Raw genomic sequence first — 27,000 nt, forward strand, 5'->3', positions numbered from 1 at the left:
TTCCATCTAGAAGAGAAATTTGCAGTGACCAGGAACAAAATGGCACAATACATCACTGAACTCGTCAAAACCATGCCCAAAACATTTTGTACAAATGGGTTCAAGCTTAATTCTAATTTATTTTAACAAATATTTAAGACATAATTTATTTATATGTTACCAGTGAGTTAGAATTCTGTGATAACAAAATCTATTTGATGTATGTGTAGGGACATATTGAAATATTTCTCCCATACTTTCCCAAAGTAACATTTTGTTCCATCGCAAGTTCTATTTGCATAAAGTGTCCGAAATTGTAAAGAAGGGAACAAATTGTAAAAATCAACACGCTGTTCACATTTATTCCTATTTGGTCCATAAGTTACTCAGAGAGACTCCTACTTTGCTACCTAACTTTGGCAGTGTAATGTCCTAACTATGTTAGGGGTTCTGGGTTTTAACAGAAATAAAAAAATGTGGTTTGCACATGTAGATTCAAAATAACACACCAGTTATTTGATGGGATATGGAACACAAAATACTACTTCATGCAGCTGACATCCTGCTTATGTCAACTTTATCACTTGCTTTCATAACTTAGAATCACAAATCATAGAAGGAGCTGCTTCTGGTGTCAACCTAAAAGATGAATCCTCTAAAATTACTATTTCATTTTTTAAACCCTTGCTGCCTCTCTGCTGCAGTGTTACTTGTGATTTCCCTCTCTCCTTGCCCTTTCCGATATCCAGGATAATAAACCAATTGGAAAAAAAGGTATCTAGGAGTTTGCTGCATCTCTTCTCAGAGTCTTTTTTCTCTCCCAGCAGACGGTCAACATATCTCTTTCTCAGCTGTCACTCTGTTCTTTTCTATCTTAAAGTAAACATACATTTTCTCCCCAGTCTGTGTATGGAATGTCTCCAGTTGTTTCTCCAGCTCTGGGTCGATTTTGAGATGTAGGATATCATCCTGTGTCTGCATTAAAAGAAATCTTGCAAACTGTACCTCTGCTGGACTATCATGAACTGCAGAAATTCCCACACTGTGCTTTAACTATCCCAACATAGCTAATGACTAAGAAAAGCTTCAGATTCAGGTTGGTCCACAATGACACACAATGGCCTGTGCCTGCAACTGCATTCAGGCATTTCTGATTTCTGTGTCTGTGCCCTGTTTGAGAACAGAGACCACTCCATCTGACGAAGGAGCATTGCTCCGAAAGCTTATGGTATTTGCTACCAAATAAACCTGTTGGACTTTAACCTGGTGTTGTGAGACTTCTTACCCTGCAACTGCATTCAGACGTAAACAATTTTTGTTGAACTGAATTCTCAATTTACCATATCCTACTCCTGCCAAGTTTCTCTCTCTCTCTTCTTGGCTCCCTTAATGAGTCTACTGCCTTGCTCCCATAATTTGGAGGACTAGAACTCTTTCCCCTTATTCTGTAAAATAAGTGACTTTTAGAGGCTGGTTAAATTCAAAACATAAGATGACGAATGGGTGACTAGCTTCTGGTAGATGTGGGTTGACTGTATCCTGTTGCCTGTGTTTGCGTTCAAGGCATAGATAACTTCAAGTGACGTCTTGGTGGGTGATAGATTAGTTGTTACTTCGCTGACCAGCTTTCTCCAGGAAAACCCAATCTTGAGCCCAAGGTTTCAATTTATGATCTGAATTCACTTGCAATGTTTAAGTTTACTTCTCTCAGCAGCACACTCTCTCTCAAGCTGTCAAAGCAAGTATAGCCTTCAAACAGCTGTCTATGAAGGAAGAGAACCAAGTGCCTACAAAAGTGAAAGTCTATACGGCAATAGCCATGCCCACTATGTTCTACGGACTTGAACTGTGTACCAGCATCATACAAAGACGCGCAACCACTTTTACTTGAGCTGCTTTTGAAAGCTTCTGAAGATCAGATAGTAGGACAAAATATAAGATACTAAAGGCATTCCAACCATCCACACAGTCACGACTGATGTAACTAGAATGCCTGACACTCTCTTACCAAAGCTAATATTCTATTCAGAGTTGGAGTCTGGGGTGTGGTCTCACGGAAGTTAATGGAAGCACCACAAGGACACTCAGAACCTGGAAGATCTTCATCAGGACTCAAAACTCAGTCCCGTAACCTTATGGGCATAAAAGGGTCCACCCACGTGGCCACCAGAAACCTACCAAACATTCCAAAAAATGAATGTGGTCATCTTTACCTCGAAGGAAGAACAAGACATCAAAATGATGCTTAGGTGACATTGAGTAATCAAAATGCCTTTTTGAATACCACCTCCATATTCCTTTTGGCACCAGTCAGCTTTAGCAAGTTATGAGGCAAAACCTAAGATTCTCAAACGTTCTAAGTGCATAAATAATTTACTTCAAATTATCTTGTTTCCAGAACTTGGCACTGAAAGTTTGGATCCCAGGATGTACATGTTAGTGACTGGATTTCCATTGGTTAACCTTCAAAATATGTCAATAACGTATTTTCTATTCTGCCAAGATGAATATATAATTATTTTAGATATTATCAGATATAGTAAAATGGGAATCCTGAAACAATTAATTCTCAGCAATTCTTCAAAACTTGCAGAAAGCTTAAATGAATAATACTGGAAGTGATTTAATTGGGTTTTGTTGATGAAAGACCCATAATTCATTTTGTTATCCAAATTTATGCCTTAGCCAAAACATGGGAGAATTTTTCCTCAAATCTGAGGCGAATTAAAGCACCCACCATTCCACTGTTCAGATGAAGACAGCTAAAGCAGCACAAATTGGGTATTAACTTTTTAAGAAAAAGTCTCTACTACACTTGTTATTTTAACTTAATGGGCAGGATTTTACAGCCTCGCTCATCCCGAAACTGTAAAATCCAACCTGAGGTCAACGGACCTTCCCAAGTTCCACCCCTCGCCCACTCCGATTCCCGTGGCAGGCAGGCTGTTAAAATTCAGGTCAATTTGTCTGTCAAGGTACTTGCTGTAATAATGCACAAATACTACTAGTTAACTCACTAGCAGATATTTACCGTTATTCTAGGTTGGGCTATGCCCGCATTTCTCATGGTGGTTTGAGTGATACAGAAGTCCAGTTGGCCAAGTTTCGGATTCCTGATGATCAAGATCATTATGAAGACAATGATGAAATTGAAACTGATCCTAAAAATGTGCCTGAAGAAATTCACTTTAACCCCAGGTTAGTAGCAGAAAATATTGCATTATGGTTAGCACATTGGGAGAGGCTGGTAGAGAAAGAAAGAATCATAGAACCCTACAGTGCAGAAGGAAGCCATTCGGCTCATCGAATCTGCACTGACCACAATCCCACCCAGGCCTATCCTCATAACCCCATGCATTTACCCTAGCTATTACCCCCTGACACTAAGGAATAATTTAGCATGGCCAATGCACCTAACCCGCACATCTTTGGACTGTGGGAGGAAACCGGAGCACCCAGAGAAAACCCAGAGGAAATTCACTAAGTTGGTTCTGTAGTTGAGAGGGTTGGCTTATGAAAAGAGACTGAGTAGACTGGGATGATACTCATTTGAATTTAGAAGAATGAAGATCTTATAGAAACATATAAAATTATGAAGGAAATAGATAAGATAGAAGAAGGGAGGTTGTTTCCACTGGTGGGTGAAACTAGAACTAGGGGGTATACCCTAAAATAAGGGGGAGCAGATTTAGGACTGAGTTGAGGAGGAACCTCTTCACCCAAATGTTATGAATCTGTGGAATTCCCTTCCCAGTGAAGCAGTTGAGGCTTACTCATTGAATGTTTTTAAGGCAAAGATAGATAGATTTTTGAACAGTAGAGGAATTAATGGCTTATGGTGGGCGGGCAGGTAAGTGGAGCTGAGTCCACGAAAAGATCAGCCATGATCTTATTGAATGGCGGAGCAGGCTCGAGGGGCCAGATGGCCTACTCCTGCTCCTAGTTCTTATGTATTAAAGTATTTTTTAACTCATCACTTTCCTAAATTAACTTGGAGCAAGCAATGAGCACAGGCTGACAGATCAAGTGTCAACCTTGAATTGCTAATGTGAAGCCTGGTCCATTTTAATTCCAGGCCACACCCTATTTAAATAAACATGTCAGACTCTCTTGAAAAGCCATCAACTGGTGGGCAGTTGGGGATCCACAGAAAGTTTGAGGCAGGAGGTACTGATTGTTTGTGGAATCCAGGAAAAAATTCCTGCTCCTTGTAGCCCACCATCCATCCCCCGAAGGACATCTTTGAAAACTAAAAATATCGAACCTGTTCTGGGTCTGCTGTTCCTGACCGCTGGGATTCTTTGGCAAGACCTGCCACCCTTGCCGCTGGTGGTTAAAGTGTAGTTAGGCCTAAATTTCCATAATCAGACTCCAACTTTAGAATTGGAATGAGGGCCTCATGTACTTGTTAAAATAGCACAGAGTGAATATGCTCTGAAAACATGTCAACTCACCATCTCATAAATAAAATTTGGAGATTTGGTATAAAAACTGAATTGCTACTTTTCCTCCCAAACATAAACAAACAGATTGACTTCGTTTAGAAACCTCTAATAGGTCAGTGCTCTTTACACTTGAAAAGGCTTTAAATGAACTTATTTAAAACATTACCTACTATCAGTTATGCATTATGCTTTAGAAGACAGAAGAGCTTGGTTTGTGGAGTTGATGAATGAGAATGACTTCTGGGAGGTAAATAGTTGAGGGTGGCAGGGCAAGTTTGGAAAATGGTTAATAAGACATATAGGATCCCGGGCAGAATACAAAAGCAAGGAATTTAAGGTTAACCTTTATATAACATTGGTTCAATAGTGGTTTTCAAAAGGATATTGGGTAATTATCTGGAGAAAAAAATCTGCAGGGCCACAGCAAAAAGGTAGTAGAGCGGTACTCTGATTTGCTGTTGTAGAGAGCTGGCACAGACAGGACAGGCCAACTGACCTCCATCTATGCTGTAACCATTCTAGTGTCTCCAACTGCTTGAGTTCAGGCATTCAAGCTTGAGGGGCAGCTCGAGTTACTGCGGGCACCAGGGAGATTGAGAGTTTTCTGGATTGCATGTTGCAGGAAGTGACCACCTCACAGGCAGTGAGAGTTAAGGAGAGTAGATGGATGCATTTTTTCAGTTGTGACCATGTGTGCACTTCAGTGCAGGGCTGCAGAGAAAAATTGAAAATGGGCCTGTGGAAACAATTTGTTTTGTTGAGCCTAAAGCTGCCTGACCACCTGCCTGGAGCCTGAAGCTTCCTTGCTGCCTTCCTTGCTTTGCCTGAAGCTGCTTGCTGCCTGCCTTGTCTGGAAAAAGTTGGTTTGATCTGGACCCACTGTTTTTCACTGCTTACATAACTGATTTGGACTTGGGAATTGGAACAAATTTTAAGATTTGTGAAGGATACCGAAATGCTAACTAGTTAATACAGAAGAGGACTGTAACAAAATGCAGGAAGACATTAATACATTTGCAGAAATGTTATGTAATTGACGAGCAAGCTAATGAACTTCAGTATGAAGTGTGCATTTGTATATTTAAAAAGAAGATAATGAAGGCCACTTAATCCTCAGTAGGGAAGTGTCTAAATGGGTTTGAGAGTACAAGTACACAATTCATCAGAAATAGCAATCATCAACAGAAACATAAAATAAAACAAACAGATTATCTGATCATTTGTTTCATTGCTGCTTGTGAGACTTTCCTGCGTGCAAGTTCCTGTCAAAATAGTGACTGAAATTCAAAAATATGTGAAAGAATTTGGGATGTCCTGTTCTGCATTGTTTATTTTGTTTTCTGAGACATTGCATTGAATTAATACTATTATTAATTCCTAGATTTGGATCATTTATGAGTGGGCACAACAGTGAACACTTTCACCACTTTCACATGGACACACCCAAGTACTTCCTTCAAAATAATAGAGAAGAACAAGTTCTAATGTAGATGTTATTGCATTAATAGTAACATGCTGATGTTATACATATACATCCTGTTTAAAACATAAATGGTGTATCTCTGCATTTAAGGAAAGATGTATTATTGTTGATTAAAGGTGGTATTGTATGATGGCAAGAACATGAAAAGTACGTAACCAGAAAAGGTTATTCAGTTTTATCATAGACTATGCCCCATCTATTACAAAATTCTGCAACACTTCAGAAAACTTAGATAACCTTACAATATATATTGAGTCTTCACTTTTTCTTGGCAGGACTTTCTTCAGATCCCAATAATTAAAAAACTGTGTTCCATATTCAACTTTCTATCTATTCTTATCATCTTAAAACTTGATCCTAATGAGATACTCAACCAACTTTTTGGTTTTAATTTACACAGTTACTTTATTTTGGAAGTTCATTCATCTTATTAAAAGTAAAATTCATACTAATCTGATATTCATATCCCATCTAAAACAAATGCCACAATGTAAAGTGAATGCAGAAATGCGTCTTAGTTAATTTTGAACGATATTGACAATTGAAACTAATCTGTAAATATAACACTAATCATCAATTACATCAAGAGTGTCTGCCTTTGATCTTGCCACCCTTACATTCTGGGTGGAAGTGAATACGTTAACACATTGGGGAAAGGAGGATTTGGGTGGCTTGGAATCATCTACCTCAACTTGCTTCATTTGAACATTATGAAATAGGAGAAGTAGGCAAGCAATATCTACTGTTCATTGACCAAACTTGTCTCCTACAGAGGAAGAAGATCAAGTGGTTCCCTGAAGAGAAAAAAATGATAAAAATTGGAGATGGTTCTTCCAGTTTCACACTCGTAGTTACTCTGAAGGAGTTTGATGGAAAAAAAGCACTTCTAACTCTAGAGTAACGACTTTAAAACGGGCAGACCAACCCCACATGGTACGTCCCCCACACCCTCCAACTAAGCAACAGTATTCCCACCCACTCGCCCTCAATCTGATCCCCAATGATTTGACTGAGTCCGAACCCCCACTAACTACAACATCCCTGAAGTCCAACTTGCATCCTCCGCCAATTCTGAACCCCCACATCCTATCCACTTACCTTAGAAACTTACCATCTCCGATCAATTGAGACCTTTAGATTAACCTGTTTTATGGCAACTAGTGTCGTAAAAAGTGGGCACGTCTTCCTTTATTCCGCTCCTTTTGCACTTCGCTGCTGGAGCCGCGACGCGCTTCAGTTCTTCACCCAGCCTGAATCAGGAAGGTCAGGCAAGATAGGCCTTTCCATTTTAAGCTCAGGGAAGTCACTATGGAGTGGCAACCCAAAATCCCAATTCAACTCAGGTAGATTTACCTGGAGTTTTATTTATGATGTATTGCTTTCAGTTTCTTTACTTTGTTGGAGAATACCCTCACTACAACATGTACGCACTTTGTATAAACTCTCAAAGATTTCATGTGATATTTGTTGTAAAATTCAAATGAAAAAACATAACGCCATTGATTGCTAAATTGGTAGTCAAGGGTATAATGTCCGAATTGGTACCCAAATAAAATGTGATTAAGAGGTTTTTTTAAATAGCAAAAGGCTGTTAGAATACGAAAACCATTAACACGAATGAAACAATATTTCATTTATAACAGCAAAACGGGTCGTGGGGAAAGATTCTGCATGTAATGCCTAACACAATCATAAACTAGTTATTTTCAAAGGAGAAAGGATCGTACAATTATGTCATTTCAGGAAAGGAACTGGAGATGCATTCACTGGGGTAGAAAATGTTCAAATGTTGAAAGCAAATGAGCTCCATTGACAGTGAACTTGTAGTAAGGGGTGTAAAGTCAGTTAGTACCAGAATCAAATGAGATCAGTTTTTTTTAAAGCAAAATGCGATATTAAAATATGGAATCCATTCATGTAAGTGACTACTAGAACGAAGTCAATTGTAACACTTAAGAGAAATAAACAAAGAAAAATATTAGAAGCTAATGGGGAAAAAGCAAGGAATTGGATTGATGTTAGTAGTCATGGAGGGGTATGAAATGTATTACATTGAATAACCTTGTGTACTGAAATTTCTAAAATTTGTTATTTCCTTTAATAAAATTATTTTAAATTTATGATATCAACATGACATTTCATTGAAACATTTGCTTTACGTACCAAAATGCACAATCTACTTTTTTCTTTTGCAAACGTGAATATTTAATCTGTAAAAAATTAGTAGTTATTGGTCACAGAGACCAGTCAGAAAATGGAACAGTTAGGTGGTTATCTTTATAAAGTTTTCTTTCATAATTTTCAATTTCATCTTTTTTGTATTTTCTGTCCTTGATTTTATCCCAAGTTACTGTTTCAATTTTGAATACAATTCCCTCCATTTTAATATGTTTTCATTCATGGGATGCGGGCATCGCTAGCTAGGCCAGCATTTTATGTCCATCCTAAATTGCCCTGCCTTCCTGAACTGCTTGAGTCCATGTGTGTAGGGACACCCACACTGTTAGAACATAGAACATTACAGCGCAGAACAGGCCCTTCGGCCCACGATGTTGCACCGACCAGTTAAAAAAAAACTGTGACCCTCCAACCTAAACCAATTTCTTTTCGTCCATGAACCTATCTACGGATCTCTTAAACGCCCCCAACAACACTAGTTGTTAGGGAGGGAATTCTAGGATTTTGACCCAGCAACAGTGAAGGAACGGGAATATATTTCAAGTAGGATGGTGAGTGGCTTGGAAGGGAACTTGCAGGAATTGGGGTTTCAATGCATCTACTGTTCTTATCCTTCTAATTGGCCGCGATCATAGGTTTGGAAGATGCTGTCAAAGGAGCCTTGGTGAGTTCCTGTAGTGAATCTTGCAGATAGTGCACACTACTGCCACTGTGCGTCAGTGGTGGAGGGAGTGAATGTTTATGGATGGGGTGCCAATCAAGCGGGCTGCTTTATTCTGGATGGTGTCAAGTTTCTTGAGTGTTGTTGGAGCTGTAATCATCCAGGCAAGTAGAAAGTGTTCCATCACACTCCTCATTTGTGCTTGTAGAGGACAGGCTTTGGGGAATCAGGAGGTGAGTTACTCAGCGCAGGTTTCCTAATATTTGACTTGCTCTTTTAGCCACACAATTTATATGGCTAGTCCAGTTGAGTTTCTGGTCAATGGTAACCCCCAGGATGTTGATAGTGGGGGATTCAGCAATAGTAACACCACTGAATGTGAAAGTGTGATGGTTAAGATTCTCTCTTAATTTGATTTGTCACATGTATTAGTATACATTGAAAAGTATCATTTTGTGCACGCTATACAGACAAAGCACACTGTTTATAGAGGTAATGAGAGAGTGCAGAATTTAGTGTTATAGTGTTAGCTAGGGTGTAGAGAAAGATCAACTTAATGCGAGGTAGGTCCATTCAAAAGTCTGATAGTAGCAGGGAAGAAACTGTTCTTGAGTCAGCTGGTACGTGACCTCAGACTTTTGTATCTTTTTCCCGACGGAAGAAGGTGGAAGAGAGTATGTTCGGGGTCCGTGGGGTCCTTAATTATGCTGGCTGCTTTGCTGAGGCAGCGGGAAGTGTGGACAGAGTCAATGGATGGGAGGCTGGTTTGCGTGATGAATTGGGCTACATTCACGATCTTTTGTAGTTTCTTGCAGTCTTGGGCAGAGCAGCAATATCAAGCTGTGACACAACCAGAAAGAATGCTTTCTATGATGCATCTGTAAAAGTTGGTGAGAGTTGTAGCTGACATGCCAAATTTCCTTAGCCTTCTGAGGAAGTAGAGGCGTTGGTGGGTTTTCTTAACTATAGTGTTAGCATGGAGGGACCAGGACAGGTTGCTGGTGATCTGGACACATAGAACATTGCAGCGCAGTACAGGCCCTTCGGCCCTCGATGTTGCACCGACCTGTGAAACCAATCTAAAGCCCAACCACCCTACACTATTCCAATATCATCCATAAGACACCTGAAAACTTGAAACTTTTGACGATTTCTACTTTGTCCCCGTTGATGTAGAAAGGGACATGTTCTCCACTACGCTTCCTGAAGTCGATGACAATCTCCTTAGTTTTATTGACATTGAGGGAGAGATTATTGTTGCACCAGTTCTCCAGATTCTCCATCTCGTCATTGTTTGAGATCCGACCCACTACGGTGGTGTCATCAGCAATCTTGAAAATCGAGAAGATGCTTGGGTATAGAACACTACCCCGAGGAACTAGTGCAGCGATGTCCTGGAACTTAGATGATTGACCTCCAATCACTAACCATTTTTCTTTGTACTAACAGAGAACAAAGAAAATTACAGCACAGGAACAGGCCCTTCGGCCCTCCAAGCCTGCACTGACCATGCTGCCTGACTTAACTAAAACCCCCTACCCTTCCGGGGACCATATCCCTCTATTCGTGTACTTGTCAAGATGCCCCTTAAAAGTCACTACCGTATCCGCTTCCACTACCTCCCCCGGCAATGAGTTCCAGGCACCCACCACTCTCTGTGTAATGGACTCTCTAGGTAGGACTCCAGTCAGTGAAGGGTTTTCCCTCTGATTTCCATTGACTCCAGTTTTGCTGGGGCTGCTTGATGCCGTACTCAGTCAAATGTTGCCTTGTTTGATGTCAAGGGCAGTCACTCTTGCCTCAGCTTGGGAGTTCAACTCTTTCGTCCACGTTTGAACCAAGGTTGTAATGAGGTCAGGAGCTGGGTAGCCCTGGCAGAACCAAATCCTGACTTGTAACAATATCATCGCTCTTCACTGATACAGTGTCAAAATCCTGGAACTCCCTTCGTAACAGCACTCTGGGTGTACCTATGGTTCAAGGCATTGGCTCTCAAGGATAATTTAGGACAAGCAACAAATGCTGGCCTTATCATTGACACTCACAACCCATGAAAGAATTGAAAAAGGGTACCAAATGAGTACCTTACTCATCTTTATCAAGTAAAACGCTGCCAGTCATAGTGAAGGTACAGTTGTGACACTGGATGGGCTAAAAGTTCATAAATGGGAAGCATTAGAAAGGCTGGCTTTCTAAAGTGTAAGTCACCAGGACCGAATCAGATACATCTGAGGATATTGAGGGAATACAATATCCATAAACATCAGTTTGATTAAATGCTTGCAGTCCACAAGACTGGAGTGAAAACTTTTGTAATGTTGAATATTAAATATATTGCAGTAATCTTAACATAAATGATGGGGTTGCTTTCCACAGGAGGGTACAAAGAAAAGGCCCAAATCACACTTCCAAATGAAAACTGACCAACAATTTCAGATTAGGTTGATGTACAGCACATTAGACAAGGTAATTTGTATACTTCTTCATGCTACATGCATATATAGTTACAGAGTCATAAAAAGTTGGCACATCATGTCTGTACTAGCCAAATAACAAACCACTCAGCCTAACCCAGTTTCCAGCACTTGGTCTGTAGCCTGAAGGTTATTGCATTTTAGAGGTGCATATCCAGACACCTTTTAAAATTAGTTTAGGGTTTCTGCCTCTACTATCCTTTCAGGCAGAGAGTTCCAGACCCTTACCCCCATGTCTTATAAACATATTGGGTGCAGAGGTATTAAATAGGGGCTGAGTGGCACTCAAGAGCCAGTATGCAAATCAATTTGAACAAATTAAACCCACATACATTTTAAAAAGTGACAAGAATCAAAATATCTCACTTTCCTTGAACCAGAGTGATTAATGCTCCCATGAATGGGATTAGACAAATCGTTGATATAAACACAAAATACTGCAGATGCTGGAACCTGAAACAAAAACAGAAAAATTCTGGAAAATCCCAGCAAGTCTGACAGCATCAATGGAGAAAGGATAGAACCAATGTTTTGAGTCTGGATGATCCTTCGTTTTTGTTGGACAAATCATAGAAATCATAGAAACCCTACAGTGCAGAAGGAGGCCATTCGGCCCATCGAGTCTGCGCCGACCACAATCCCACCCAGGCCCTACCCCCACATATTTTACCCACTAATCCCTCTAACCTACGCATCCCAGGACTCTAAGGGGCAATTTTTTTTAACCTGGCCAATCAACCTAACCCGCACATCTTTGGATTGTGGGAGGAAACCGGAGCACCCGGAGGAAACCCACGCAGACACGAGGAGAATGTGCAAACTCCACACAGACAGTGACCCGAGCCGGGAATCGAACCCGGGACCCTGGAGCTGTGAAGCAGCAGTGCTAACCACTGTGCTACCGTGCCGCCCATTGCTGAGCTGGAGTAAATCTAATTCCAGATTTATTGAAAAAGTGTAACCCATAGCCATGACTTCAACAGCACAATCCAGATAAACTGTGTCTCCATCCCACCCCGTAACCAATGTAACAGCCCCCTTACCTACACTCTAACTGCTCCAAGACCTTTTCTGTTACTTGGATAGAAACGCATTCCTATTATTTACAGTAAGGAGTCTCACAACACCAGGTTAAAGTCCAACAGGTTTATTTGGTAGCACGAACTTTCGGAGTGCAGCTCTACGGGCACGTAAGCAGATTTATTGAAAAAGTGTAACCCATAGCCATGATGAGTCACCTGATGAAGGGGCAACGCTCCGAAAGCTCGTGCTACCGAATAAACCTATTGGACTTTAACCTGGTGTTGTGAGACTTCTTACTGTGTCCCACCCCAGACCAACACCGGCATCGCCACATCTTATTATTTACTGTAACGTCGAGGAGGCACCGTCATTAGAACATAAAAGTTAGTCAGATAAATAAATTAAACAGCGACACCGCCGACATGACTGAGATAAGGGCGGGTTTGTGTAAGCTCCTGCCCTTTAAACATATGCTGCCTTTGAGGGGCTCGGTACCAACGATGCCGCACTGCAAGCGGGAGCCCAGCCAACCCCTGACCTGACCCCAGGGCTGCCCCCTGTGATAGACATTCCAAGCAGCCAATCGAAGGCCGCCCTGAGGGTGAGGTCAGGCGGACGGGCTGGTTGGCCGGCCAATGGGCGCGGGGCAGAGGCGGGACTTCCGTTGTTACTGGCTGGCTTCACCGGCGCGAGCGGAGCGGTTTGTCCAGCGCGTTCTAACCCGTCCCCGCATTGAAAATGCACGCGGATGCAGTCAGTAAGTATCGAGGCCGCGGCGCCGGCTGCCTCTGTCCCCCGATGGTGCATATACACACACACACACGGCTTTGCCTTCCCAATGTCAGCTGTGGTGAACGGGCACGTAAGCTGATTTGTTTTTGTTTACATTTGGTGCTAGGGTATTCTCTTTCCCCCCCTCAGCCTCTATTTAAATGGGGATGTTTGGTGTCTGACAGGAAAAAGGGGGGTGACGCAGTTTCTTTCTCTCCAGTGTCTCTGTGTGTGTGGGCAGACTGTTATTTTCCTTGTGGAAGGTGAGGGATGGGACAGTGAATCATTGCGCAGTGATGCCAAGGTGGTGGCGACGGTCTGGAACAGGATGATGAGTATTTCATCCCCCCCCCCACCGGTGCAGGCAAACCTGGTTAACTCTGCTGAGAAAGCTGACTGGAGTTGTATTATTTCAGGATGTCGGCCCGGGGGGGCGGGGTGGGAGAGGAGGGATGTGTACGCCAACGCGCAGGCGCAGCGTTCGTGTTGTTTTCTGGGAATTGTAGTTCTGTGACGACACGTTCCAGGGTGACGCGGCTTTTGACGTCACAAGGGGACTGCAATCCCCAGGCTGCTTTGCGCGCTGTAACCTGGGGAAGTGTTTTGAAAGCTTCTCTCGTCAGGAGCGCCCCTCCTTCCCAACTCTGATTGGCAGACTGGCTCTCAGTGCGCTGCTCTCTGGCCAGGCTTTCCTCATCTTTGGTCAGCCTCAGTGTCAGTCATTAAAATCTATCTATATTTTTCTTTGCGTATTGGTTGTACTTGAGAGACATTTTATTATTTATTTTTCATTTGAACGGGACTTACTTGGAAATTACCCTGTCCGCCATTGGCATACTCACCCACTGATGTGGCTATGCAAGATATGGTGATAATTCTGCGTTCAGGTCAGTTGATTTCTACTGCGGAATTTAAAACAAGTGGCAGCAAGTGTCCTAGTTCTGTTTATTTGTAGAAATGGTTTAAAAGAGCAATGCCAATTCAGTTGGACCCATTCTGAGTGAAAATGGGTCGTCTTGGTCTTGTCAACTTGGGTTTGATTTGGATGGTCAACCAGCTTGCACTGGGAACAAAGTTTCACCATCACTAATTGTTAGTGCTAGGTTACATATTTTTGTGTACTGTAAGAATACAGCGCAACCTTTTCTGTCTGTAAGTTTTGCCAAATTGGTGTCATGACAGTTGCCACTACAAGTTTTGTTTGGAGCATAATTGTCATTCTTGGTTTCTCTTCAGTGCCTCAGAGTTTTTGTCATAACCATGGGCCAAGTGCTGGAAAGTGGGATTGGTGTAGATTTAGTGTAGTTTTGTCAGTGCAGACTCGATGGGCCAAATGGCTCTGTACACAGTGCTGTTCAGATGAGACTAGCATTGTCTTTTGCAAATGTTCAGTTTCAATCCACATTTTGAAAGATGAAGCTTGACTTGTTAAATTGAGGATGAAAACTGAAGTTGTTTTTAAAGTAATTTACAAGTTCTGATGAAGATCAGTTTTATTGTGCAGTGACCTTTTTAACAGAGAGCAGGATGAAAAGAAACAAAACCCAACACTTAGCAGGGTTCGATACAAATTATATTCACACAGTTGTAATTGAGTCAGTGCAAATGGATACATTCTATATTTCAGTTAATAGCAGAGTTCTTTGAGGAATTCTGTTTATAATTAGAGTACAAAGTTAGTTGAAGGAAACACGGCTAGGTTCGCAGACTGTCAGTATTCAAGAACTTCAAATGTAAAATTTTGAAAATTTAAAGCAAATAAGACATAACATTTATGCATACAAGACAGGTAACCCATGAGAATAATGGATCACCCTTTTGAAAAATGATGCACTCCTATGTAGGCCTCCCTGTTTGATCTGTTGCCAGGACTCTACAGGGTGGTAAACTTGATTTTGTTATGTGTACTGATAACTCTGGCATGTATTTCTTGCAATGTGTATAATAGATAAGGAGGGTGAAACCAAGAGATGGAAAGTACAGGCCAGACAGGGCAGAAAAATGGAACCAAGTGCAAGTGAGTGCACTTTCAGCATGTTCTATGGTATCACTCACCAATTATTCATTTTTTTTAAGTTTTAAAGATTTTTAAAAAAGTTAAAGTTTAAAGTTTTTGACGTTTATTTATTAGTGTCACTGCAATGAAGTTACTATGAAAATCCCCTAGTCGCCACACCCCGACATCTCTTTGGGTACAATGAGGGAGAACTTAGCATGGCCAATGCACCTAGCCAGCATGTCTTTCAGACTGTGGGAGGAAACTGGAGCACCCGAAGGAAACCCACGCAGACACGGGGAGAACGTGTAGACTCCACATGGACAATGACCCAAGCTGGGAATTGAACTTGGGTCTCTGGCGCTGTGAGGCAACAGTGCTAACCACTGTGACACCGTGCAGTCATTTTAGGCGAATTCCAACTTTGAACCAGATCAGAGTGATTTAGTCTTCCATCCTTGTACGTGAATATACAGGACCTAAATTATTACTAAGTAGAGGGAAAAGTAGCTTTACACATTATTTGGGCTTGGTTTGGTACAAATGAGCTTATAATTGATATATTAAAAAAAAGTAATCTGACAAGATAAATGCATCATTATTGTTTTACTCTTAAATGTGACCACTGTGTTAAAGTTTCCTTTTGAGGATTACAGTGATGTAATAATAACATGATTCATTTTTGAAATTCTGGGTAAGGTACTCTGAATTAAATCTATTGTTTTACAGTTCATTTATGAAATAATGGTGAACTCGGTGAATTATAATGCAGTAAGCCAATTAAGAGATCTTAATGATTTCCTGAACTCAAGAGTAGAGCTTGAGCAGTTGGTTAACTGAAGACTGAAAGCAGACCAATTCACTGAAAGGTATTTGTTTTTTGCACAGCAGTGAAGTTTCTGTGATTTATCATCCTTATTGTTGTCACTGTTTCCATAGCAAGGTAACTAAATCATGAAACTGTAGGAAAATGCGCTACTCTGTGTGGATTCTTTGAACCTTCTTACTACAGTATTAAAAGTTAACTGATTTTTCTAAATATATTATCTTTTTAAAAATGTTTCTTTGTACCATCTCTGCCAGGCTGTTTCAATTGTATCTATACTCATGAGTGCAAATAAATGATGTAGAGCTTTTGAAATTTGTTGGAAGATAGTTCCTGGGTAGCATTTTAGTCATTTTTATTTTAAAATGGTTGTTATTTAATTGGTGTTTTTTTTTTTGGTAATGAAAACTAGTAGTAATTCTAATTATCCTTTAACTTAAATTCTGATCTAATCCAGAGATTTTTTTTTGTTGTTTAAGTCCCACATAGATTAATTATTATGATTAGTCAAAACTCCATTCTTAGTCCCTCAGTGTTGAGGGTACTTGCTTCCACACTAAAGATCAGTTCTCAAGTGACTGAGGAATCCAGTGTGCGACCTACAGTCTCTGTCATAGGTGGGGCAGCCTTTGGTTAGAGGAATGGATGGGGTGGGGGTGCTCCTTTTGCTGTTGATGCTTGGCTTCAGCTTGCTCTCAGTGATGTAACTTAAGGTGTTCAGCTCCTTCCCAGATGCTTTCTCTACACATCTGTTGGTCATGGGTCAGGGATTCCCAGATGTCGGTGGGGATGTCACACTTTCTCAAGGAGTTTCCTCTGCCCTCCTGGGGCTCATTTGCTGTGTCGAAGCTCTGAATAGAGCGCTTGTTTTGGGAGTCTCTTGGCAGGCATGCGGATGATATGGTCTGTCCAGCAGAGCTGACCAGGTGTGGTCAATTCTTTGACGCTGGGGATGTTGACCTGAGTGAGAATACTGACATTGGTGTGTCTATCCTGCCAATGGATTTACAGAATCATGTGGAGGCACTTCTCCAGGGTTTTGAGGTGCCAGCTGTACATCGCCCACGTCTTTGAGCCAGAGGGTGGGTATCACTGCTGCTACATTTGGTGAGTTATGTTCAGTTATGGTGAGCGGGCAGGTAAGTGGAGCTGAGTCCACGAAAAGATCAGCCATGATCTTATTGAATGGCGGAGCAGGTTCGAGGGGCCAGATGGCCTACTCCTGCTCCTAGTTCTTATGTACATAGATCATGAGCTTGCTGCCTCGGCTGAGGTCCTGGTCCTTAAACACGCTTCCTCAGGCGACCAAGTCCTACACTGGTACACTGAAGGCTGTGTTGAACCATCATCGAAGTCTGCCCTTATTGGCAGTAGGCTCCCAAGGTGTGGAAAGTGGTCCACGTTGTCCCAGGCCTCATTGTGAATCTTGATAACCAGGCGATAGGGGATCTTTGTCTCATGGATGTTTATTATAAGGCCTATGCAGTCATGTGCCTTGGTGAAGGTGTTGTTGATAACTTGGAGCTCAGCCTCCCAAGTCTGCATCGATGCAAGCATGTCTGCACTGTAGTTCAATGACAGAGGATGGGACAACCTTGGATCTAGCCTGCAGGTGACAGGTTGCACAGATTCCCGTTTGTTCTGTAGTTTAGCTCCACTCCAGCAGGGAGCTTTGAGGGTGAGATGGAGCATTGCAGCAAGGAAGATCAAGAAGAACATCGCTGCAGTGATACAGCCTAGCTTGACCCCAGACTGAACGTGAACTGGATCTGTGGTGGATTTGTTGGTCAGGATCATGGTTTGCATGCCTTCATGGAGCAAGTGGAGGATGGTGACAAAATGTTGGGGGCAGCCAAAACAAAGGAGGACACTCCATAATCCCTCACGGTTGACAGTGTCAAAGGCCTTTGTGAGGTCAAAGAAGGCCATGTACAAGGGTTGGTGCTGTTCCCTGCATTTCTCTTGTAGTTGCCACGTTGTGAAGATCATGTCCACTGTGTCCCTTAGTGGGCGGAATCCACATTGGAACTCTGGGTGGAGCACTTCAGCCACAGGGAGAAGGTGATTAAAGAGGTTTCTTGCGATGACCTTTCCTGTGGCCAACAGCAGAGAAATATCTCTATAGTTACTCCAGTCAGAATTGTCACTTTTCTTGAAGATGGTCACAATTACACGCTCTTTGAGATCTTCTAGCAAGTTCTCCTCTGTCCACATAAGGGAAATGAGGTCATGTATTTGCGCTAATTGTGCTTCTCCACTTTGTTTCAGTGCTTTGACAGGGATTCTGTCTGCTCCTGATGCCTTTTTGTTCTTTAGCTGTCGGATGGCCTTTTCTACCTCATGCCTGGTTGTGGTTGTGCTAAGATGGTGGTGGGTAGTTTGCTGTGGAATAGAGTCGAGGACACTTGAGTTGATGAGTCTCTGTTAAGGAGGTCTTCCAAGTGTTCCTTCCAGCGCATGCTGACTGCCTCTCTGTTCTTGGTGAGCACCTCTTTATCCTGGGCCAGCAGTGGGGTGGGCCCCAGGGTACATGGGCCGTAAGTGACCATAACTTACCTTGCGCATCATGGTTGTTGGCTAACTGCTGGATCTCCTGCATTTTCTCCATCTGTTCTTTAGGTCATGGGTTTTTGCTGAACTTCAACCATCTGTAGAGCTGCTTTCTTGCTCTCGAGTTGGGTTTCTATATCAGGTTCAGAAATGCCTTGCACATGTGGCTTATCAGATACTGGATCTCCTGATCGTTCTCATTGAACCAGTCTTGATGTTTCCTGATCGAATGACTAAGTGTCTCTTCATAGGTGCTGATTATAGAGGCCTCGAGGGCAGACCAGAAGCTGTGGACATTCTGGATCACCGATAGTCATTAGGTTTGTAATGAGTTGCTGGCTGAATTGGGCTGGCTGATCAGGATCTTTGAGTTCCTCAGTGTTGATTTCCCTGTGGCATTGATTCTGTTGTCGTCACTGCTTTGGGGCTACATTGATGTTGATCATTTGACTTATTATTGTCACATGTATTAGTATACAGTGATCACAGAGCAGATCATATGGTGGTCCATCCAGCAGTCATTGTGTCCTGTCATTCTATGGATGATGTGTGCACACTCTTCCGGTCCCTTGCTCGGACAATTATGTAGTCAAGCAGGTGTCCAGTGTTTGGCGCAAGGATGTTGCCATGAGGCCTTGTATTTGTCTCGCAGATGGAACAGGATGTTGGTTGTGACAAGGGTATGTTCTAGGCATTTTGTCAGGAGCAGGATAGAATCATAAGAACTAAGAGCAAGAGTAGCCTACTCTGCCATTTAATATGATAACGGCTGATCTCGGGCCTCAACTGCTCCTTCACTCTTCTAGGTGGTGCTAACTGCCTCTGGGTTTTCTTTCCATTGTTATCGTATCGAATACCAAGGTAACAGACAGTAAAGTAGATGGACCTTTAGTCCATTTTCATCTAGTAATTTCTGTGGCTGTTTCAACAATATGGCTGTTCCACTATTTTACCGTACCTTTGAAACCCTAATCTCTCAGATATGTTTTGGTAAAATAATAGTCACTGTCTTTTTTTTCTTTCATGGAATGAGGACGTGACTGGCAAAGCCAGTATTTGTAACCCATCCCTACTTGTCCTTGAACTAAGTGGCCTTGAGGGGCCATTTCAGAGGGCAGTTCAGTGGCTCTGGAGTCAGATGTAGGCCAGACCAGGTAAGGATGGTAGATTTTCTTCCCTACAGGACATTAGCTAACCAAATGGGTTTTTATAATAATCAATAGTTTCATGGTCGCCATTACTGGGACTGGCTTTATATTCCAGATTCTCCCCGTGTCTGCGTGGGTTTCCTCCGGATGCTCCGGTTTCCTCCCACAGTCCAAAGATGTGCAGGTTAGGTCGATTGGCCATGCTAAATTAACCCTAGTGTCGGGGGGGTTAGCAGAGTAAATATGAGGGGTTACGGGAATAGGGCCTGGGGGGATTGTGGTCGGTGCAGACTTGATGGGCCGAATGGCCTCCTTCTGCACTGTAGGGATTCTATGATATATTAATTGAATTTAAATTCCATCAACTGCTATGTTGATACAAACCCATAACCCCAGCACATTAGCCTGGGCCTTGGATTACTAGTCCAATGGCCACTATGCTACCATCTGCCCTTGGAACTTCCTGAATGGTATTGTAAATGTACAATTTTCTGGTACTCCCCTTAAGTTTCTCATTCTCTCTTTTGATGGCCTGTTCTATATTATCTATTGCATTAAGCCAAAGGACTTTGACCTCTTCCCCTAATTCCTGCTTGATATGTGACTTCTCCCATTTTGCTGATAATTCCATTGTATCTCCATGAACATCATTGTGTAGTGCTTTTATAGTGCAGTGTTTTAATTGCTGCACCTTCATCACAATTACATTTTTTGCAATTCTTTACAGACTTCATGTCTTAAATCTAACCCAACAGCTACGACCTGTTACCCTTTAATGGTTGCAGCTTTCGTCTTCTTTCTTTTATCTTTCATTAAGCCCACTACATCTTCACTGCTAAAGCTGGGTATGAAAGGGTTGATTTCTTGTTTGTGCAAACCACTGCCTTTCCTTTCAACAGCACCTAGTGTTGGCTTGAATGCCACTTTGGGTATTAGCACTTTGGATAGAGTATGAGAAAAGAGAAAATTGCTTCTCTTGTAGATTAACTCTTTCTGGCCTCCACTTTCTAGTGAGTGTTTCATAGTCATAGATTTGATTTGATTTATTATTGTCATGTGTCATACAGTGAAAAGTATTGCTTCTTGCGCGGTATACAGATGAAGCATACCATACATAGAGAAGGAAAGGAGAGGGTGCAGAATATAGTGTTACAGTCATAGCTAGGGTGTAGAGAAAGACCAACTTAATATGGAATAGATCCATTCAAAAGTCTGATGGCAGCAGGGAAGAAGCTGTTCTAGTGTTGGCTTGAATGCCACAACAGCAGTTGGTACATGACCTCAGACTTTTGTATCTTTTTCACAATGAAAGAAGGTGGAAGAGAGTATGTCCGGGGTACGTGGGGCCCTTGATTATGCTGGCTGCTTTTCCAAGGCAGTGTTTTGGAGCACAGAATGAGGCCTCAAGCCCATTGTGTCCGTGCCAGCCATTAAGCACCTATTTATTTAAAGCTCATTTTCCAGCAGTTGGTCCAAAGCCTTGTATGCAATGGTGTTTCATGTAGTCCTCTAAAGGCTTCTTGAATGTTGTGAGGCTTCCCACTTCTACCACTCTTTCAGGCAATGAGTTCCAGATTCCCACCACCCTAATTTTTCTTCCAATCCCTTTTAAATCTCCTCTTTACCTATGGTCATTGACCCCTATACTAAGGGGAAATATTCTTTCCTATCTATGTCCCTCATAATTTTGTACACCTCGAACAGGTTTCCCTTCAGCCTAATCAGCTTCTCTTCATAGCTGAAATGCTCCAGCCCAGGCAACATCCTGGTGAGTTTTCTCTGCACCTCTCTAATGCAATCACATCCTTCCTATAGTGTGGTGACCAGAACTGCACGCGATACTCTAGCTGTAACCTAATGAGCAATTTATGCAACTCTTTCATAACCTCCCTGCTCTTATATTCTAATGCCTTGTCTAATAAAGGCAAGTATCCCATTTTCTTCCTGAACCACCTTATCAACCTGTGCTGTTGCCTCCTGGTATCTTCGGACATGCATCCCAAAGTCCCCCGGTCCTCTGTACCTCCTGCCATCCTATCATTTATTGTGCATTCTCTTGCCTTGTTAGTCCTCCCAAAGTGCATCACCTCACACTTTTCAGGGTTAAATTGCATTTGCCACTGTTCTGCCCATCTGACCAGCCCGTTTATATCATCCTGTAATGTAAGGCTTTGGTCCTCGCTATTTATCATTCTACCAATTTCCGTGTCATCTGCGTACTTAGTGTTCATACCTCCCACATTCACATTTAGCTCATCAATATACGCTACAAACAGCAAGGGAGCCAGCACTGATGCCTGCATAATACCACTGGACACAAGCTTACAGTTATAAATGCAACCTTCACTTCGACCTCTGTTTCCTGTCACTAAGCCAATTTTGGATAAAATTTGCCAAATTGCCCTGGATCCCAGGGGTTCTTATATTCTTGATCGGTCTCTCATTCAGGGCCTTGTCATTCTGCACATCCTTCTGTGCTTATCAAAATTTTTGTATCTCTTTATTTAATCAATAATAATCTCCAAATATGTCAATCTGCATGCTCCTTCCTTCCCTTGTACGTTATTCCTCATTAGCTCAAATTGGAATTCAATGCTTTCTCAGTTTTTCATTTGTAATTTTGAACCTTGAGCAAAATGCCATCTGACTTACTGCACTTTTTATTTTCAGCTTTAGTGTTGGCCTGTACTTGGGACCTTGGTTCTGTGCCTGGTTTTGGAATATCATGCAATTATTTTGGGGCTGCATTAATTCAAGCTTCACCCATATATTTAAACGGGGAAAAGCTGAAGCCTTCTAAATAGTTTTTTTAAAAACTTGTGTAACAAATTTAAATATGAACAACTATAACCGAACTGGGTTTGTAAGGCAATGATGGGAATGTTCTTTGGGGGATACTCAGTAAACAGTGAAGTCAGTTTCAGGAAATTGAAACACTGGAACTATCTCATTCCAATAGGTTGTAAAGATTTTATTATGATGAAGAGAAAAAGTGAGATTAAGAGATACTAAATTCTAAGATACAGCTTAAGCATGGGTTGGGAGTTTTTTTTCCTTGCAGGAAATTGCCTCACTCCTGGCACTGAATGAAAATATATCAGAAACAGTTGCAAACTCAGTGGCTGGTGATGCATGCACAACTGTTCCAGATGCCCCTCTGGTTGGTAGTAGGAGCATCAGTGATGCAGCCTTCTTTAGGCAAGTCAATTGTGAACTTGTTCAAGGAAAGGTTTTGTGGAGGGAGTTCCTATCCAGCCAGGCTAGTTGGTAATTAATGGGGCCATGTAATCCCAGGGTCATGGTCTCAAACCCCACGTTAGCTGATGAAATTAAAGTGAAACAATGTTTAAACAGTTTTTAAAAAAAGTTCTTATTTTTGCTATTAAAAGAAAATGGATATTAAAATGCGCTCTGAGTAGTTGCAATTGTTTTCCATTGACTGATTTTTGTGGTAAAGGAGACGGACAGAAGACAGCAATTGCAACAAAATGCTCAATTCAGTGACAAAGCAGAGCTGCACTTAGAAGCTTATTTTACTTTCTACAGTCATGGTTTCTGAAACGCTGACAGTGCATATGCAGGAAGTGCTACCCGAGTATTGTAGTACAAATAGACACAACCTTTCTTTATACACTGGAAGAGATTTGCAGTAATGCTATTGCCAGTTTTTGTTGTGTGGAATCTGCTATCCAATATTATGGCTTTTATGATGTCAGCTAGAGGTGGTTGATAGTACTCTTCTCCAAAGTCAGAAGAAGGGCGGCACAGTGGTTAGCACTGCTGCCTCGCAGCAGCCGGACCTGGGTTCGATTCCCGGCTTGGGTTGCTGTGCGGAGTCTGCATGTTCTCCCCGTGTCTGTGTGGGTTTCCTCCGTGTACTCTGGTTTCCTCCCACAGCCTGAAGGACTTGCTGGTTAGGTGCATTGGCCATTCTGAATTCTCCCTCCGTGTACCTGAACAGGCGCCGGAGTGTGGTGACTAGGGGAGTTTCATAGTAACTTAATTGCACTGTTAATATAAAACTAGTTGTGACTAATAAACTTTACTTTAAGAATGTGGGTTCAAGTCCAACCCCAGAAACTTTAGTCTAAAACTTAGAGTAACACTTCATTTCTGCGCTGTGCTATCAGAAGCTTCCTTTCATATGAAATGTTCAACCAAGGCAAAGTCAGTGCTCTCAGTTTGATATCAAAGATCCCATGGCACAATTTTGAATAGGAACAAGGACTCCCGGGTGCCCCGGCTTCCTCCTACAGTCTGAAAGACCTGCTGGTTAGGCCATGCTAAACTGACCCTCCGTGTACCCGAGCAGGTCCCGGAGTGTGGCGACTAGCGGATTTTCACAGTAACTTCATTGCAGTGTAAATGTAAGCCTACTTGTGACACTAATAAATAAGTGCTAAACTTTTTGCTATCCTTGCCAATCTTCCTCCTTCAACCAATCAAGGTAGATAAATCCCGGGACCTGATGAAGTATCCCAGGACATTGTGGGAGGCTAGGGAGGAAATTGCGGTCCCCTCGTCGAGGTATTTGAATCATCAGTAGTCATGGGTGAGGTGCTTGGAGAGTGGCAAAGGTTGTGCCTTTGTTTAAAAAGGGCTGCAGGGAAAAGCCTGGGAACTACAGGCCAGGAGCCTCACATCTGTGGTGGGTAATTTGTTGGAAGGTATTTTGAGAGACAGGATCTACAGGCATTTAGAGATGCAAGGGCTGATTAGGGACAGTCAGCATGGCTTTGAGTGGAAAATCATGTCTCACAAATATAATTGAGTTTTTTGAAGGGGTAACCAAGAAGGTAGATGAGGGCAGTGTAGTTGATGGTGTCTACATGGACTTTAGCAAGGCCTTTGATAAGGTACCGCATGGTAGGATGTTGCATAAGGTTAAATCTCACGGGATCCAGGGTGAGGTATGAAAATGAATACAAAATTGGTTTCTTGACAGAAGCCAGAGGGCGGTTGTAGGGAGTTGTTTTTCAAACTGGAGGCCTGTGACCAGCGGTGTGCCTCAGGGATCAGTGCTGGGCCCACTGTTATTTGTCATTTATATTAATGATTTGGATGAGAATATGGGGGGCATGGTTAGTAAGTTTGCAGATGACACCAAGATTGGTGGCATAGTGGACAGTGAAGAAAGTTACCTTCAATTGCAACGGGATCTTGATCAATTGGGCCAGTGGGCTGACGAATGGCAAATGGAGTTTAATTTAGACAAATGCGAGGTGATGCATTTTGGTAGATTGAACCAGGGCAGGACTTACTCAGTTAATGGTAGGGTGTTGGGGAGAGTTACAGAACAAAGAGATCTAGGGGTACAGGTTCATAGCTCCTTGAAAGTGGAGTCACAGGTGGACAAAGTGGTGAAGAAGGCATTCGGAATGCTTGGTTTCATCGGTCAGAACATTGAATACAGGAGTTGGGACGTCTTGTTGAAGTTGTACAAGACATTGGTAAGGCCACACTTGGAATACTGTGTGCAATTCTGGTCACCCTATTATAGAAAGGATATTATTAAACTAGAAAGTGTGCAGAAACGATTTACTAGGATGGTACCGGGACTTGATGGATTGAGTTATAAGGAGAAGCTGGATAGACTGGGACTTTTTTCTCTGGAGCATAGGAGGCTGAGGGGTGATCTTATAGAGGTCTGTTAAATAATGAGGGGCTCAGATCAGTTAGATAGTCAATATCTTTTCCCAAAGATAGGGGAGTCTAAAACTATAGGGCATAGGTGAGAGGGGAGAGATACAAAAGTATCCAGAGGGGCAATTATTTCACAGAGGGTGGTGAGTGTCTGGAACAAGCTGCCAGAGGTAGCAGTACAATTTTGTCTTTTAAAAAGCATTTAGATAGTTACATGGGTACGATGGGTATAGAGGGATATGGGCCAAATGCGGGCAATTGGGATTAGTTTAGGGCAGCATGGACAAGTTGGGCCGAAGGGCCTGTTTCCATGCTGTAAATCTCTGACTCTGACTCTATAACAGTATGGAAAAACATATTATCTGGTTTTTATCATGTTGATGTTTGTTGAATCTTTCTGTGTGAAAATTGGCTAGTGTATTTCCTAGATTAGAGTGGTGACAATGGACATAAGACAGCTTCAATTAAAAGAAGTGAAGAATTCACAAGATTGAAGCTAGTTTGTGAGTGAATTGTTCTCTTACTGGAGTCAAACCATTCTAACTCAGTTGAGTTGGAATTTATCAGACAATAATGGAAACAAGGAAGATCAGCATAGTTTTGTGATACAGTTCGACGGATAATTCATTCAACAATTATTTGTGTTATTTAACTAAATGTAACATAGTCCATTCTTAATTCTGAATAGTTCATTAGTCTCCTTTGTTTGAATAAAACTGCTTGATTTGAACTACTGAATACATTGATTCATTTGAATTAATAGGAATAATAATAGATGGAGAGATTTAAGTTTTCAATCCCATTTGTTAATAGCTAGAGTGGATTTAAATAGTATGTTTTACATTATAAAACTGAAAGAATGTAGAAACTTTGACACTGTTATTTCCAGAGTTAATTTATCTCTTGCTTCCAATGTTAACATGAAACTTTTTTCCTTTCTCCTAGATTTTCCACTAACTTCTCACCTGTCTACACTGGCTAATATTCACAAGATTTACCACACCTTAAACAAACTGGTAACTTCATTTTTTTATTAATACTCAGCAATACTCAGAATAATGGGGTGCAAAATATTTATTCACTGGCTGGATAAAAACAAGTTTCAAAAACACCAGCTTAAGTACAAATGACAACAACCAAGTTGTAAAGTTATTCTGCTATGAATATATCGTTGAAAGCATGGTTTTAGTGTAATGGTTTAAAGATCAGTCAACATGGACAGAAAAAATACATTGAATACCAAACTTTGAGAACCACAAATGGGGAACGGGCTGATCAAATATAGAACTTCGATAGAATGTCCTCTAATGTGCACAAGTGTCAAGGAGATTGGGAAAGCATACGCACTGGCAATGTAAACTATGGGCATTATTCTACAGGCTGTGACAAGAAAGAGCTATTTTGGGGAACTGGTGGGTATCTCCTTGAATTATCAGGACAGTAAAGAAAGAAAGGTGTCAGGCTTTGTAGCCAGAGGATTGAGCATAAATCTTAAGCAATTCTGTCTATACGAACTTGGAGCAGGCCACCTGGCCCTTTGAGCTCGCTCTGCCATTTTGAGAGAAAACATTTCTTCTCATCTCTTGTTTTAAATGGGCAACTCTTTGTTTTAAAACAGTGACTGCTAGGTTCTCCCACAAGAGGAAACATCCATTCCACATCCAGCCTGTCAAAACCCCTCAGGATCTTATATGTTTCAATCAAGTCATCTTGTACTCTTCTAAACTCCAGTGAATACAAGCACCAGCCTTTCCCCATTCCTGGTATTGGTCTAGTAAACCTTCTGTGATCTGCTTCTAATGCATTTACATCCTTCCTTAAAT

At 41.8% G+C, this 27,000-nt stretch overlaps 2 protein-coding genes across 5 annotated transcripts in view; both read left to right on the plus strand.

Annotated features, from left to right (window-relative positions):
* The window catches only part of LOC144498716 (PGAP2-interacting protein-like), a 77,512-nt gene extending 69,492 nt beyond the window's left edge, over nt 1–8,020 (plus strand). Inside the window, exons 14-15 of the mRNA XM_078220318.1 lie at nt 3,022–3,177; nt 5,806–8,020. Of these exons, the coding sequence (XP_078076444.1) occupies nt 3,022–3,177; nt 5,806–5,914 (265 nt within the window). The 3' untranslated portion in view covers nt 5,915–8,020. The remainder of the gene's footprint in view (nt 1–3,021; nt 3,178–5,805) is intronic.
* A 4,868-nt stretch (nt 8,021–12,888) lies between these two features.
* Nucleotides 12,889–27,000, plus strand: part of dcun1d4 (DCN1, defective in cullin neddylation 1, domain containing 4 (S. cerevisiae)) — a 71,790-nt gene continuing 57,678 nt past the window's right edge. The window contains exons 1-2 of one of the 4 annotated variants that reach the window (XM_078217191.1): nt 12,889–13,000; nt 26,123–26,193. In XM_078217191.1, the coding sequence (XP_078073317.1) occupies nt 12,982–13,000; nt 26,123–26,193 (90 nt within the window). In that variant the 5' untranslated portion in view covers nt 12,889–12,981. Of the gene's footprint in view, nt 13,001–13,882; nt 13,902–19,424; nt 19,541–26,122; nt 26,194–27,000 lie in introns of those variants that run through there. The other 3 variants (XM_078217194.1, XM_078217190.1, XM_078217193.1) reach the window with 3 other exon arrangements.

The sequence above is a fragment of the Mustelus asterias genome, chromosome 1, assembly GCF_964213995.1.
Source record: "Mustelus asterias chromosome 1, sMusAst1.hap1.1, whole genome shotgun sequence".
NCBI classification, from domain to species: domain Eukaryota; kingdom Metazoa; phylum Chordata; class Chondrichthyes; order Carcharhiniformes; family Triakidae; genus Mustelus; species Mustelus asterias.